The 15,572-nt window shown below is 67.0% G+C and overlaps 2 protein-coding genes across 3 annotated transcripts; one reads left to right on the top strand and one right to left on the bottom strand.

Annotated features, from left to right (window-relative positions):
- Positions 1–798: 798 nt before the first annotated feature.
- On the top strand, positions 799–3,025 carry ABHD8 (abhydrolase domain containing 8). The gene is made up of 4 exons (XM_075723432.1): positions 799–1,553; positions 2,186–2,356; positions 2,535–2,751; positions 2,876–3,025. Exons 1-4 carry the CDS (start codon positions 799–801, stop codon positions 3,023–3,025), a joined length of 1,293 nt encoding a protein of 430 aa, XP_075579547.1.
- Positions 3,026–12,490: 9,465 nt separating this feature from the next.
- On the bottom strand, positions 12,491–14,917 carry BABAM1 (BRISC and BRCA1 A complex member 1). 2 transcript variants are annotated; one of them, XM_075723443.1, is made up of 8 exons: positions 14,621–14,917; positions 14,477–14,535; positions 14,241–14,361; positions 14,084–14,162; positions 13,590–13,614; positions 13,239–13,368; positions 12,795–12,881; positions 12,491–12,691 (listed from the first exon to the last, which is right to left on the bottom strand). In XM_075723443.1, exons 1-8 carry the CDS (start codon positions 14,912–14,914, stop codon positions 12,491–12,493), a joined length of 996 nt encoding a protein of 331 aa, XP_075579558.1. In that variant the 5' UTR covers positions 14,915–14,917. The 2 variants fall into 2 exon arrangements, with proteins under 2 accessions (XP_075579558.1, XP_075579557.1); XM_075723442.1 differs by lacking the exons at positions 13,590–13,614; positions 14,084–14,162; positions 14,241–14,361 and having other exon boundaries at positions 14,621–14,896.
- Positions 14,918–15,572: the final 655 nt, after the last annotated feature.

Here is a 15,572-nt window from a genome sequence, read left to right as displayed (position 1 = left end):
AGGGCAGTGCCGTGTCCCCCCAGCCTGTGTGGTGCCGGGTGGGGATGTGGGGAGGGGGTTTCCCACCCCCCAAATGGGTGCCAGGTCACTGTCATGTCCCTCCCCCCTCCTCTTGCCATATTATTTTCAGCCTTGGTTTGCGGAGTGACTTTAATTAAAACCTTCATCTCCAGTGCCTCTAATTTCCATCTATTGCTATTTGTATTGGTGGTTTAGACTAGAGATACATATATATATTTAATTGGTATAAATAATGCATTTTCACAGCGGAATCTTTCCTTAGCTCCATATTTGGTGCCAGAAATAGCATTTTCATTTCAAACAGGCTTTTCGTTGCGTTTCCCTTCCCTCGGCCAGGGCAGATCCCTTCTTGGAGGCACGCAGCTGCGTGCCAGGGACTGCATGTGTTTGCAGCCGCTTGAGCGCATATCTGCTGGGCCTGTGTATGTCGGACAGGCTCGGTGACAGGGACGTGGCCCAGACAAAGCTGGACGGGGAGCGCTGGGTCCATCTTTGATCCGAAACAGAAGCCTGTTGGCAGGTGGCTGAGGAGGGCTGTGCATTTGGGGAGCACCACGTTCACCCCCGATGCATCCCTGGAGGCACGTTCTGCCCTCGCTCATGCCGCCGCAGCTTTCCCCAGGGGCTGGCAGCAAAACAGGGCATGGTGGAGGGGACGGGGCTGTCCCTGGTCCCCTGTGCCACAGCCAGGACCCCCGGCAGGTCCCCACGGTGCTGGAGCTGGTGACTAACCCCCCTTCTCCTGCCCCCCATCTTGCCTCCATTGCAGGGAGCATAATGCTGAACAGCATCACCGATGGGCTCCTGTGCTGCCTGATGGGCAAGACGACGAACGCCGTGGGCCCGCTGGACAGCGTTGAGTCCAGCAACGGCTACAGCTTCATGGAGGTGAAGCCGGGAAGGATTCTGCGGGTCAGGCACAGCACGCCCAGCCGCCTGGCGCCAGAAGCACCCGAGGAGACCCAGCCCGGGGGGCCGGAGCGTGGCACGGTGCACTGCAAGCGCAAGATCACCGTCTACCGCAACGGGCAGCTGGTGATCGAGAACCTGGGGGATGCCGTCCGCTCTGAGATCCTGCACTGCCAGAACAGCTCAGGGGAACCCAACAGCACCGTGGAGCTGGAGCTCTCCGACCTGGCCAGCCAAACTCCCGCCCAGGGTCCCGCCGGCACGCCGGGGTGCGGCACGCGGGAAGCAGCCGCTGCCCCCGGCAAGCGTCGGAAGCGTAAACCCAAGAAAGTCATCAACATCGACTGCAAGAAGCAGATCACGAGCTGCAAAGGGACGCACAGCGACGTGGTCCTCTTCTTCATCCACGGCGTGGGCGGCTCGCTGGACATCTGGAAGGAGCAGCTGGACTTCTTTACCAAGCTGGGCTACGAAGTGGTGGCTCCCGACCTGGCCGGCCACGGCTGCAGCTCGGCTCCCCAAATTGCCGCTGCGTACACCTTCTACGCGCTGGCAGAGGACATGAGGGCTGTCTTCAAGCGCTACGCGAAGAAGAGGAATATCTTGATAGGTCACTCGTACGGGTAAGGGACCGGGGGGGTCCCAGGAGGGAAGGGATGGATTCATCCCTGCCCCATCCTCTCCTTGGCAGCAAATGCCCAACAAATCCTGCACTTCACGGGCTGAGAAGCAGAGGAGGGGTGTGGGGTTTCCCGTTCTGGGTTTATCCCTCAGTTCTGATCTCCTACATCCTCTTGGTGTGTGTCCCTGGGTCCGGCTAATCCCAGAGCCTGTCCTCCAGCAGGGAAGTTGGCAGAGCACAGCCTATAAATAGAGTAAACCCAAGAAAGTCAATTAGATGGAGACTAAGCAGTGCAGAGAGCAGGGCTGGGAGGAGAGGGAGCTGGAGACGGGCTCCGAGCTGGGCAGGATTACATCAGGACAAGGCTGGTGGGCACCCAAGCGGGTCCCAGCACCCTGCTTTGGTCTGCGCAGGAATGAAACCCTGAGCTCAGCCCCTCTGCCCAGGCTCTGCAGGGCACCAGCTGTGGGGTTTGACTGGGGTTACCCTGCCCCAAGAAAGGGGGGGGCAAGGGTCAAATGAAAGGGTATAGCCTGGGCTCCGGCCATGGATCCTTGGGATCTGCCTTGGGATGTAGCATCCTCTGGTTCCACGGGGTTGGAGCACGGCCCCCACGTCTGTGTCTCCCCACAGGGTGTCCTTCTGCACCTTCCTCGCCCACGAGTACCCAGACCTGGTCCATAAGGTGATCATGATCAATGGAGGGGGCCCGACGGCGCTGGAGCCCAGCCTCTGCTCCATCTTCAACATGCCCACCTGCGTGCTGCACTGCCTGTCCCCGTGCCTGGCCTGGAGCTTCCTCAAGTGAGTAGCCGTCCCGGCACCGCGGCGCTGGGGAGGGCTGTCCCCAGCCAAGCTGGCTTCCAGCCACCACGAGCAGGGACACCGCGTCCTGCCGGCAGCATCCCCCACGCTCCCGTCCCGCCGCTGCCGAAGCACCGCGCTGGGCTAACCCTCTGCCCGTGCCGGCTCCGTCCCGCAGGGCTGGCTTCGCTCGCCAGGGTGCCAAAGAGAAGCAGCTGCTGAAGGAAGGCAACGCCTTCAACGTCTCCTCCTTCGTGCTGCGCGCCATGATGAGCGGGCAGTACTGGCCGGAGGGTGACGAGGTTTACCACGCGGAGCTGGCCGTGCCTGTGCTTCTGGTCCATGGCATGCATGACAAATTTGTCCCGGTGGAGGAGGACCAGCGAATGGCCGAGGTAAGGGACCGAGAGGGGCTGGGGGCGGTGGACGAGGGCTGGGGTCTGCCTGCCAGCACGCAGCGATGCGGGCGGGGGGCTTGTCCCGGTGCTGACGCCTGCCGCTGCCACCGTTTCCCTCCAGATCCTGCTGATCGCCTTCCTGAAGGTGATCGACGAGGGCAGCCACATGGTGATGATGGAGTGTCCCGAGACGGTGAACACGCTGCTCCACGAGTTCGTCCTGTGGGAGCCCGAGACGCCAGCTGGGGACGGGCAAGGGGAGAAGAAATAAGGCGGCAGGACGCGGTGACCGGGCTGCTCCGATGGGAGAGATATTTTCGGAGTGGAGAAGGGTTTGCGAGAGCGGAGGGGTGCGGCGGAGGCTGCCCTCACCGGGAGCTCAGCCGATTTTCTTTTCCGGCCGCGTCGGAGGCTGGTGGTGGAGCACGGAGGCTCCCCTGGGCAGGGGTGCGTGGGGCCGGCGGCAGGAGCACGGCAGACCTGGTCCCCGTCCCCTCAGGGATGGCATGGCAGCCGCTGGAGCGTCTTCATCCTGTTTCTTTGTAGTATTATTTTCCTCAAGCAGCAACCCGCCGGGGACAGAGAGGAGGCGGCTGCGGGGAGACGGGTCCCACCTGCAGCCAAAAGGGAAGAACTCGGAGGGGTTCCTCCAGGGAGAGCACGTCAGCTCCGGCACCTTCCCGGCCAGGGCCGGAGGAGCTGAGCTGGGATTGCTTTAAGTGGAAGCCAAAGGCTCTTCGGGCTCAGCAGCGGGATTTGCCTCCCTGAGCCCCGCAGCGCCTTGCTCGAGCCGTCTGTGGGGCCGGGAGGACGGGACCACCGTTATTGCCAGCAGCCGCGCACGTGGCATCTAGCGACTCCTGCCTGGCGCTGGCGAGGGTCTGCCTGCACGGCTCGTCTCTGCCTGCACGGCTCGTCTCTGCCTGGCCAGGAGATGAGGACGAGGTGACCTGCTCCCGTGGGCACGGTCAGGACTGTCAGCTCTGCCACCGTGGTGGGACTGGCATGGCTGTGGTGGAGAGGACAACACCAAACCCGAGCTCTCCTGCAGTCCCCGGTGCCACCGTCTGTGCGGTCACGTCCCCGACCACCATCGCTTTAGGTACTGCAGCGCTGGCTTCTGCAGAGCCCTCTGCTTCCCTCCCGCTGCCGTATCCTCGAGATGCTTGGAGCCATCGCCACCACACAGCGACTCCCGTGGCATCCGATCCGCTCGCCCTTCCCGGCTTCCGGCTCCTCCAAGACTCTGGGACCCACCACCCATTCCCGAACCACATCCCTGCCGGGATCACACCCGTCCCTCGTGCACCGGGGGACCAGCAATACACCATCGCATTGCCACCGTGTCCGTCCTTGCCAGCGGCTCCTGTACAGATCCACAGGGTCTCGGTGCAACACGGGAGCAATGAAGCAAACCGCGACCGTCTGATGCCGACGCCATTCTGTACATAACCCACAGGTCCTATCATCTCCTTCCCTCTGCGCTTTGCATCCCGCTGCCAGGAGCTGGGCAGGACCGAGAAGGTACATGAGAAATGTCAAGCAGGGATCCGGACGCCATCACAGGGTCCGGGGGCTCCCGGCCACGCCGGGATGGGTGGGAATCCGAGTGAGCCGGGAGGATGCTGTGCTCAGGGGATGGCCCCAGCCTCCCTACTACCCCAAAGAGTGGAGCCGCTCCCTGCTTTGTTTCCCTCTTATTTCTCCCCATCTAAACCAAAGAAACCACCAGTCCTTCAGAAACCTCACCCCTAGCCCATGTCCCACCCTGCCCCGCCTTGCCCCGAACGGGGCTGGCACCCCACCGAGGCACCCCGGGTTGGCTCAAAGGGCTCCGGGCTGGGCAGGGCTGACTGGAGCTGGCACCCACCCGCAACGCTCCTTCCCCGAGGCTGAGCCCACCTTCCTCCCCAAATGATGTAGAAGAGGAAGAGTCCTTCGGAGCTGGCCCCAGTGTGCCGGGGACCCCGTGTGATGAGCATCCCCAGGCAGCCCCGCTCTGTCCCCGCACCGGGGCAGAGCTGCCCCTCTGCCTGCCCCTGCCCACTGCTGCCGCAACCTGTCTCATAATGAGAATTTTAATGACCCTGGGTTCAGATCGTTTCCACGAGCCTTCCCCTGCAACACCCCTCCCACCCCATCCCGGCCAGGGGAGACCCCGCAGCACGGCTGGGGTCTACACCGAGGGCACCCAGAAATACAACCGTACCCCAAAACGTGGCTCTGTCGCCTGTCACCGACTCCAGGCGACCGCCAGTGCCCAGCTGCGGGCCACGGCTCTTCAACCTCTGTTTGCTACGGAGTCTGCGTCGCTTGTACCCACATCGCTTGTGCTAAGGCCAAGGCAAACCGCACACCGCAACCCCGCTGTCGCTGAGCCGCGTGCCGTGTTAGTGCCATTTCATACAGTAAAGCCGTGTTATGTTCTCAGTCGCGTCCGACTCGACGATGGGGGAAGATGCGCTGGGCACGGGGGGCTGTCCTAGAAGCAAGGCAGAGCGGGGAAGCGAAGCCAGAAATCACCCGCAGCTTGGATTTCTTAGCCAAAAAGAAAAAAAAAAAAAAATCAACCAACCAAAACAAAAAAGACCTGCAGCGATTTATTTATCACCCTTTAGGGAAATAGAAAAATAGAAAAATAGAAAAATTCTCGCCAGTGTTCATGACATAAAACCCGCGCCCAGAGCACAGCCACCTCCTCGGACAGGGCAGAGGGGAGGTGCAGATGGGGGGGCCCCCCAGCACCCCAGGGTGTTCAGCACCCACCGTGGATGTCCGCCGGCCGGAGCTGCCGCTCGCCCTCGGCCAGGAAGATGCGCATGGCCCTGTGCAGCATGTGAACGCCCAGGCGCCGGTGCCGCTCCGCCGGCCAGCTGGCCACCACGCCGTAGCAGTTCCCCTTCCTCTGGTTGGTGATGGTCTGCAGGCCTGCGGGGACGGGGTCAGCACCCACAGCCCTGGTCCTGTGCTCCCCATCAGCACCCACAGCCCCGCGGGGATGGGGTCAGCACCCACAGCCCTGGTCCTGTGCTCCCCATCAGCACCCACAGCCCCGCGGGGATGGGGTCAGCACCCACAGCCCTGGTCCTGTGCTCCCCATCAGCACCCACAGCCCCGCGGGGATGGGGTCAGCACCCACAGCCCTGGTCCTGTGCTCCCCATCAGCACCCACAGCCCTGCGGGGATGGGGTCAGCACCCACAGCCCCAGCCCCCTGCTCCCCATCAGCACCCACAGCCCTGCGGGGATGGGGTCAGCACCCACAGCCCCAGCCCCCTGCTCCCCATCAGCACCCACAGCCCCGCAGAGATGCAGGCAGCCCTGCGTCCCCCACCAGCACCCACTCCCAGGCAGCTTTTCCCGCAGGAGATGGAGGTTTGGGGGAGTGTGCCCAGACCCTGCGCTGGCAACCAGGGACCCCAAAGTCCCCGTGTGCCCCAGGGTGGGCTGGATCCCCCCCGTGTCCCCCTGCCTCCTGCACGGGATGGGAGAGAGGGCTGCAGGGGGTCAGAGTGGCGGCAGAACCGATGCCGGGAGCCGCAGCAGGGGCAGGGGCAGGGGCAGGGGCAGCGCCATCTCCCCCCGCCCTCCCCGCTCACCCAGAGCCTCCACGAGGCAGCCCTCCCGCGTGTAGGCCTCCGCTGGCACGGTGCTCTGGAAGCAGTGCACGGAGATGACGCCCTGCCCGCTCGCCCAGATCTCCAGGATGCGCTGCACCTTGGGGCAGCCCTGCAAGGACAATGGGCACCGTCACCACGGCCTTGAGCCCCCCGGTGCAGCCCCCCGTGCCCATCACCATGGCCTTGAGCCCCTGGTACAGCCCCCCATGCCCATCACCATGGCCTTGAGCCCCCGGTACAGCCGCCCATGCCCATCACCATGGCCTTGAGCCCCCCCGTGCAGCTCCCCATGCCCATCACCATGGCCTCAAGCACCCCAGTGCAGCCCCTGGTGCCCATCACCACAGCCTCGAGCCCCCCGGTGCAGCCCCCCGTGCCCATCACCATGGCCTCGAGCCCCCCGGTGCAGCCCCCCGTGCCCATCACCACAGCCCCCAGCCCTCCGGTGCAGCCCCCTGTGCCCATCACCACAGCCTCGAGCCCCCTGATGCAGCCCCCTGTGCCCATCACCACATCCTCGAGCCCCCCGAGCCCATCACCAGAGCCTCGAGCCCCCCGATGCAGCCCCCCAAGCCCATCACCACAGCCTCAAGCCCCCCGATGCAGCCCCCCGTGCCCATCACCACAGCCTCAAGCCCCCCGATGCAGCCCCCCGTGCCCATCACCACAGCCTCAAGCCCCCCGGTGCAGCCCCCCGTGCCCATCACCACAGCCTCAAGCCCCCCGGTGCAGCCCCCCATGCCCATCACCACAGCCCCCAGCCCCCCATTGCAGCCCCCTGTGCCCATGACTGTGGCCTTGAGCCTCCAGTACAGCCCCCCATGCCCATCACCATGGCCTCGAGCCCCTGGTGCAGCCCCCTGTGCCCATGACTGTGGCCTCAACCCCCCCAGCCCATCCCACCTTCCGCGTCCCGGCGCGGTGCTGGCTCAGCGCCTCGGTGAGGTGCTGATACGGCCGGGCGCGCGTCCCCTTGCCCACGTAGAAGATGGCTTTGACGAAGGTCCTGAAGCACTCGGCCGAGCTCAGGCAGTGGTAGCGGAGCGGCAGGTTCTGGGTGGTCCTGGGGGTGCAAACCACCAGCTTTGGGGTTTGATGCCTCCCAGGGGTCCCCGCTCGGAACCCCCTGGCATGGGGGACGCGCGGGGCAATGGCATGGCCCTACCTGGGGTCGAGGAGGAGGTAGTTGAAGCTGGACTTGACCAGCCCTTCCCGCCAGCGCCGGCTCCGGTCGGGGCGGTCAAACTGCCGGGCCAGCGCCAGCTCGTCCTGGGTGCAGTCAGGGACGCAGCCAGTCCGCAGCGCGGCCGCCAGCTCAGGGCTGTGCCCTGGGACGGCCATGCCGGCATCGGGGAGCACCGTCAGCCCCATGCCAGCACCGCGGGGACCAACCGACTGGGTAGGGTGGGCTCCCCGGCACTCACCCGCCGTTCTCCCCCGGGGTCCCCTTGCCAGCTCCTCCAGCCGCCGCAGGTACAGCCGCCTGGTGAGCTCCGTGACGGGCCCCGGGTCATCCCCCAGCGCCCGCAGCCGCCGGCGCAGAGCTTCGTCCGAGAGGGGCTGCGGCAGCACCACGCACGTTTGCCCATCCCGGACCACGGCATCCTCTGTACCGGGAATGCGCTGCTTGGTGGGTGCTTGTCCCTGCTCCTCATCCTCAAGGTGCTCCTGGGAGCAGTGGGTGCTGCAGCCGGTGGACGAGAGCGGCACAACCGGGCTCCCCGGCTCCACCGCGGCGCTGCCTGGCAGCTGTGGGGCCAGGAGGTGGCTGAAGCTCCCGTGGGGCTGTGGGGGCTGGTGTGGCCCCAAGGGCAAGGGGTGCTGCCACCCAGAGCCACCCTCCAGCACCCTGGGCTTGGCACTGCTGGCGGCATGGGGGGAGCCCCGAGCATCCCACGGGGAGTCCTGGGGGTGCCCGTGGTCCCCGGGGAGCAGCAGGACTGTGAGGCTGGAGCCGGGGGAGCTGCTGGTCCCCAGGGAGGAGCTGGGCTGGCTGGGGGCTCCCGGGAGGATCGCGGTGTCGTCCAAAGAGCCTGTCGCCTCTCCGTCCCCACTGGACACCTCCTCGCCCCCCGGGGTGACGCAGGGCCCCAAGGTGGCAGCAGGGTCCCTGGGGACACCCCGGGGTGCTCTGAGCCTGGGGGGCCTCCGGGGCATCTCCAGCGTCTCATCGAAGAGGGAGGAGGAAGAGGAGGTGCTGAGCCGCGCCATGAAGGCCTGGAGGCGGCTTTTGGTCCTGGGGGTGACGTGGCGGTGCCTGGGGGGCTCCGGCCCCCCGGGGGTGGCATCCCCAGCGGCGAGGCTGGCCGGGCTGCGGGGAGGGGAGCCCCGGAGGCTGCACCCCTGGAGCCGTGCAAGCAGCTCCCCTACACCGCCCACCTCCGAGCCGTCTTTGCAGTGAGGGGCTGCCCTTGAGCCCCCCCAAAAATCCTCACCCTGCACCTGTTCTGCATTTGCGGGGCTGGTGGGGGGCAGCTCCCGGGTGGCAGCTCCAGTTGGGGAGGGGGCTTCACCCAGCTCCAGCGCCCCGGCTGCCCCAGCCTTGCTGGGCTCCAGGGTCTCCACGGCACTGAAGAAGCACTCGCTGGCACCGCTGCTGTCCCCAAGGCTGCTGGGGTCGCAGCCCGGGGCCCTCGCCTCGAGCACCACCGTCCCCAATTCGGGGGCAGCCGGGGCAGCGATGCCCAGCCCTGCCCAGCCCACCGCTGGTCCCCGGGGGACACCGTCATGGTGCTGAGCCACGGCACCCAGGATGTCACCGTCCCTGGGGTTCTGGCACGCCACGGGGCAGCTGCTCAGGGGAGCTCTGGGGGACACCCCACGTCCCCCTGGGACCCTGCTGCAACAGTGGGGCTGGGGGGAGCCCAGGGACCCACCGGGACCAAACTCCCACTGGGGAGAGGGGCCAGGGCTGTCCCCAGCGCTGGGCTCGGGGAGACCCCAGGGGGGACCCCCCATCCTTCCTGCCATGGTCTGGCTCCGGGGTCCCTCCCCGAGCTCATCCCCGGCTGAGAGCAGCGTGCTGGAGGCGAGGGGCTGCGGGGGGAGAGCTGGGCCCCCAGGGTCCAGGTGGGGCCATGGAGCGAGGGAGGGGATGGCGAGGGACAGGGGCTCGGGGGGACAGCCCAGCCAAAATGGGGGCTCCCCTGAACTGCAGCCACCCCCCAGCTCCGGCTCCTCCAGCAAGGACCTGCGGGTGCTGCTGAGGGGCCCGGCCGCAGAGCCATTCTCAGGGAGCCCGGGGGAGCCGCTGCCATGGGTGCCGTCCTCGGTCAGGAAGGAGAGGGAACGCCTGCATCCCGCTGGCTCTGCGGGCAGAGACGGGAATCGGCATCCAGCCCAAACTGGGGGGGCCGGATCAGCCCCCCCCCCCAACACCCACCCTGGCCGAGGGGGCACCCTGGGGACCTCACCCTCTGCAGGCTGCCAGCCCCGGGCGCTCTGCGAGTCCCGCAGGATCTGCACGCATGCACGGTTGCCCAGCGCCAGGTCAATGGCTCGTTTCCCATCCTGTGGGGAGGGGACACTGCTGTCACCGCTGCCGGGGCCACCATGGGGTGACACAACCCTGCCAGGGCCAGGTGGGCACCCGCTGCTCACCCGCCCCACCGGTGAGGAGAGTGCCAGCACTGGCAGCACCTCCAAGGTGCTGTCCCCATCCCCAAAGCTGTCCCCAAAGCTGTCCCCGCTAACCTGGTCTTGGAGCTCCGCGTCCCCCGCTTTCTTCAGCAGGAGCTCGAGGCACCTGCAGCACCCCCGGGACGCGGCGACGTGCAGCGGCATCAGCTCCCCGGCAGACCTGGAGCAGGAGCAGGGCTTCACCCCGAGCCCGCTGCACACCCCCAGCTTGGCCAGCAGGTCAGGGTCACGGTCAGCAGGTCAGGATCACGGTCAGGGTCATGGTCAGCAGGTCAGGGTCACAGCAGCCCCCTCGGGGTCACGCAAGTGCCACCAACCCTGCAGCCAGGTGCTCCGGCATCGCAGCGGGGTCACTGCGTGGCCCCGGCCGTTACCGGGCGTTGGGGTCCCCGCTGCGGCGCAGCAGCAGCCCCAGGCAGCACCCACTGCCCACCCGCTCTCTGCCGGCGGCCCGATGGGTGGGGGTGACCCCTCCGGGAGGAGCAGGTCGGGGTCCGCACGCTGCGGCACAGCTGGGCCCGGTCAGCGTGGGGGGCCCACCCACAGCCCCCCAGGGCACTGCAGGGCTGCGCCCCAGCCCCCCCCAGGCATTGCCCCCCCCTCCCCGAGTCGGAGCCACACATTGGGGCACCCAAAGCGGGACCCCACCAGCGTGAGGACACCCCCGCGGCACTGACCCCCGAACAGCGCATCCATGGGCCCCCCCCCCGCGCAATGCACCCGACACCCCCCTGCCCAAAGCACCCAACACGCCCCCGCGGTCCGTGCAGGGACCCCCCAGCGCCTGCACCGGCCCTCCCCCTCCCCAGTGCAACCCCCCCGGGGGGCGGTGCATACAGGGGGGCCCCTAAGCAACCCCAAACACCCCCCGAGCTGCAGCACGGGCCACGCGCCCCCCCGCCCGGTGCAACGCCGCTATTGCAGAGCCCCCGCCCCCGCCAAGCCGGGGCCGGGCCGTGCCCAGCGCCCCCCTCCCCCCGCTGCAATGTCGTGCCCGTGTCGCCCCGGTGCAATGGCGTGTATGTCGTGTGTCGTGCCATGTCCTGCGCCCCCCCCCGCCGGTGCAATGTCCCCTTACGGCTCGCGCCGCTCCGCGCACGCGCTCCCGGGCCCCGCCGGTTCGAACCCCCCGCGGGCAGCCGGGCCCGCTGCTCATTGGCTGGCGAGACGGCCAATAGGAGGCGGCCGACGGCAGCCCCGCCCCGCCCCTCCCAGCGCCCCGCCCCTCCCAGTAACCTGCACCAGTGCTCCCAGTGTTCCCAGCACTTCCCAGTAACCCGCACCAGTGCTCCCAGTGTTCCCAGCACCTCCCAGTAACCTGCACCAGTGCTCCCAGTACCTCCCAGTAACCTGCACCAGTGCTCCCAGTGTTCCCAGCACTTCCCAGTAACCCGCACCAGTGCTCCCAGTACCTCCCAGTAACCTGCACCAGTGCTCCCAGTGTTCCCAGCACTTCCCAGTAACCCGCACCAGTGCTCCCAGTGTTCCCAGCACCTCCCAGTAACCTGCACCAGTGCTCCCAGTGTTCCCAGCACTTCCCAGTAACCCGCACCAGTGCTCCCAGTACCTCCCAGTAACCTGCACCAGTGTTCCCAGCACTTCCCAGTAACCCGCACCAGTGCTCCCAGTACCTCCCAGTAACCTGCACCAGCTCCCAGTGTTCCCAGCACCTCCCAGTAACCTGCACCAGCTCCACCCAGCACCTCCCAGTAACCTGCACCAGCTCCCAGTGTTCCCAGCACCTCCCAGTAACCTGCACCAGCTCCACCCAGCACCTCCCAGTAACCTGCACCAGCTCCCAGTGTTCCCAGCACCTCCCAGTAACCCGCACCAGCTCCACCCAGCACCTTCCAGTAACCTGCCCCAGTGCTCCCAGTGCCCTGCACTGGCATTACCTAATGGTGCCCAGCTCCCTGCACCAGCACTCCCAGCACCTCCCAGTGCCCTGCATCAGCTCCCAGTGGTCCCAGCACCTCCCAGTGCCCTGCACCAGCACTCCCAGCACCTCCCAGTGCCCTGCACCAGCTCCCAGTAGTCCCAGCACCTCCCAGTGCCCTGCACCAGCACTCCCAGCACCTCCCAGCGCCCTGCACTGGCATTGCCCAGTGCCGCCCAGCTCCCTGCCCCAGTGCTCCCAGTACCCCGCACCAGTGCCTCCCATCACTCTGCCCCGCTGTTAGCGGCAAGAGCCCCAGGGCTGCCCCGGGCACCCAGCCGCCCCTCGGGGTCCAGCACCGCTGGGCACAGGACCCCCCGTCCCGTCCCCATGGCTGGGGGGCAACGCCACCCCCAAACCCCCCCCGGGTTTGCGACCCCGGCGCAGGAGCCGCAGCACCAGCACGACGCCCGCTCGGGAAAACGCCTCTCTCTTTCCCCCCGCCGCAGGCAACACCGCCCGGCCGCCCGCCGCAGCCCTTCGCCGGCCGCGTCCCCGCCGCCATCGGCGCCTCTCCGCCCGCCGTCCCCCGCCGCCGCGGCTCAGACGGTGGCTTCGATCTCGGGGGGCTCGTCCTCCTCCAGCAGACTGTACGCCGCGTGGGTCTGGAAGGGCCGCTGCAGCGGGTGCGCCAGCAGCTTGGCCATGCAGTTGTGCAGCTCCACGGCCGGCCCCGTCAGCGACACCTCGTACTTGTAGTTGGTGCCTTTGGTGTCCAGGCTGCTGAAGAAGGCGTACATCTCCTGCGGGGACACGCGCGGGGACGGGCAGCGCGGGAGGGGTGGGGGGCACACACAGCCCCCCCCCGCAAGCCGTGGCGGGGGGGACGCCCCGTCCCGCGTTTACCTTCCAGCTCGTCTCGTCGTCCTTCTCCTCCACCCCGTTGTGGATGTAAACCACATCAAAGAAGAAGTAGGGGCACTGCAGCATCTTCTGCAAGGTTTAGTGGGCATGGTTTAGTGGGCATGGGGGTGGTGGGGTGATGGTTGGGCTGATGATCTTAGAGATCCTTTCCAACCTTAATGACTCCTAGTTTTTACTTTCGTTAAAAAATAATCCAGCCACCAAGCCAGGAAACGTGAAATTATGACTCTGCCCTTAATTGGTTTAGTGGTGGGCTTGGCAGTGTTGGGTTAATGGTTGGACTGGATGCTCTTAAAGGTCTTTTCCAACCTAAACGATTCAATGATTCTGAGAAGCTGGGAACGGCACCGGGAAGCTCTTCCACATGCCAGGATGGACCCGGAGCCACCGAGCTCACCCAGGGTGGGGGACAGGGAGGGGACCTACCTTCATGTGCTCCGACATGGAGAACTGGGGCTGGCAGCCTGGGCGGCCGAACACCAGGATGGTCCGGACCACGTATGGCGGCGGGATGGTCTGCACGTTCTCCGTCACCGGCAGCTCGATCTTCTGCTGGCTGCGCCAGGACAGAGGCGGCTCAGGGACCGTCCCCACCTCGTTAAAACTTAATGACCGTCTGCTGACAGCTCTGGGCTGGCACTGGGAAAGCAGCACCCACCCCAGGAGCCGTCGGGGTCAACAGCTCGCGGCGGTTTTATAGCAAAGCAGAAAATTCGTAGCCAGGGTGGGCGCCCCGACCCCCCGCAGAGCCCCCGCCGCCCCCCCGGCCGTACTCACATCAGGTTGAAGAGCCCTTCCAGATCTGCAGCCCCAGGTAAGGACTGATCCTGGCACACGGACCCCTGCCCGCCCCGGGGACCTCCCGCACCCCGGCCCGGCGGCCACGCTGGCACCGGGGCACCCGGGAAGCTCCCGCAGAGGGAAGCGATCGCACCGGGCACGGGGGATGGACCAGGGTGGGGAGAAAACACCGATAAAAACGGGTGTTTGGTGGGTCTGGAGGGTCCGGCGTTAAAACCTGCCTTGGGGGATTCAGGGGCTCGGTTCGACCCTCCGGCCTCAAACGCCAACACCGATCTGTGCCGCAGCCGGCTCGGCTGTGCCGGGGATGCCAGCGAGGCCGCGGATCTGCTGCCATCTGCAGGCAACGGGCTTGGAGGGTCCCCACTTATGCCAGAGGGACCTTGTTTGCACCCAAGGGACCCCATTTGCACCCAAGGGACCCCGTGGGGTCCTGGCCCCCTGTCCCAGCCCCGCAGGCGGTGGGATACTGAATGATTTGCAGACGACGGTCTCCAGGTCGTAGAGGCAGCTGCAGACCTCGCGGGGGTCCGAGGTGAACCCTGAGAGCTGAGAGGAGCCGGGGTGAGGGGGGCGCGGAGCCGAACCCGTCGCCAGCCCCATCCCCGTCCCCGCGGCCCCGCTCACCCACGTGGCGTCGTTGTTCACCACCACCAGCGCGAACTCGTGGCACTTGTCGATCTTGTGCTTCGTCCTCACGAACATCTCGATCATCTTCTGCGAGATGTTCAGCGCGTTGGTCTTGGACCTGCCGCGGGGGCCGGAGCTCAGCGGGGACCAGCATCACCCCGGGCCCCAACTGCGCCTGTCCCCTGGGAAAGCTGGGGTCCCCGGGGGTCCTGGGAGCAGCCCCCAACACTCACCCATTGAAGGACTCCAGTTTGGGCAGAGCCATCTCCTCTGCCAGGTCCAGGCAGATGATCTGCAGGGAAGAGAGCCACGGCTGAGCCCCCCGCAGCCCCTCACCCCGGCATCGGGGCCGCGCCACGCTCCCCGCAGACACTCACCACCTTCTCGGGGCAGTTCACCCGCGGCGTCTTCACCTGGACCTCGGTGGGGGGCGCGGGGCCGGGCCAGGCGGTGCCGTCGGGCGCAGCCGTGCCCTGCGGGCTGTCGTCGGCGCTGGCCGCCTCGCCCTCCCCCTCGCTGCGGTTGCCCACACTGGCCTGGGCGCTCAGGGCCCGATCCTCGGCCCCCTCGGGGTTGGAGCGGGTCCTGGGCCGCGGCTCCGTCACCTTCTCCTCCTCCTCCTCGGCGGCGCTGCCCGGTTCCGACGTGTCCATCACGCAGCCACGCTCCATGGCGGCTCCGGCGGTGCTGGGGACCGATGCCGGGTGGCTGCGGGGCGTCAGCGCTGCTGCAGCCCTGTGCCCCCGGGGCCCCCCTGCTCCGTGCACCCCCTGCTCACGTACCCCTGCCTCACGCACCCCCTGGAACCCCCCATTCTGTGCACCCCCTGCTCATGCACCCCCCACCCTATAAACCCCCTGCTCTGTGCACCCCTCTGCTCCATGCACCCCCATGCTCATGTACCCCAGCTGCGGGCACCCTCCTGCTGCATGCACCCCCTGGACCCCCCTGTTCTGTGCACTCCCTGCTCATGCACCCCCTGGACCCCCCTGTTCTGTGCACCCCCTGCTCATGCACCCCCTGGACCCCCCCCGTTCTGTGCACCCCATGCTCATGCACCCCCTGGACCCCCCCGTTCTGTGCACCCCCTGTTCTGTGCACTCCCTGCTCATGCACCCCCTGGACCCCCCCATTCTGTGCACCCCATGCTCATGCACCCCCTGGACCCCCCCGTTCTGTGCACCCCCCGCCCTGTGCACCCCCCTGCTCCACGCACCCCCCTGCTCCATGCACCCCCAGCTCACACACCCCCCCTGCCCCATGCACCCCTCGGGCCCCCCCGTTCTGTGCACTCCCTGCTCACGCAGCCCCCACCCCATGAACCCCCTG

This window comes from Pelecanus crispus, chromosome 20, assembly GCF_030463565.1.
Source record: "Pelecanus crispus isolate bPelCri1 chromosome 20, bPelCri1.pri, whole genome shotgun sequence".
NCBI classification, from domain to species: Eukaryota; Metazoa; Chordata; class Aves; order Pelecaniformes; family Pelecanidae; genus Pelecanus; species Pelecanus crispus.
This window is presented reverse-complemented; position numbering and strand designations above follow the sequence as displayed.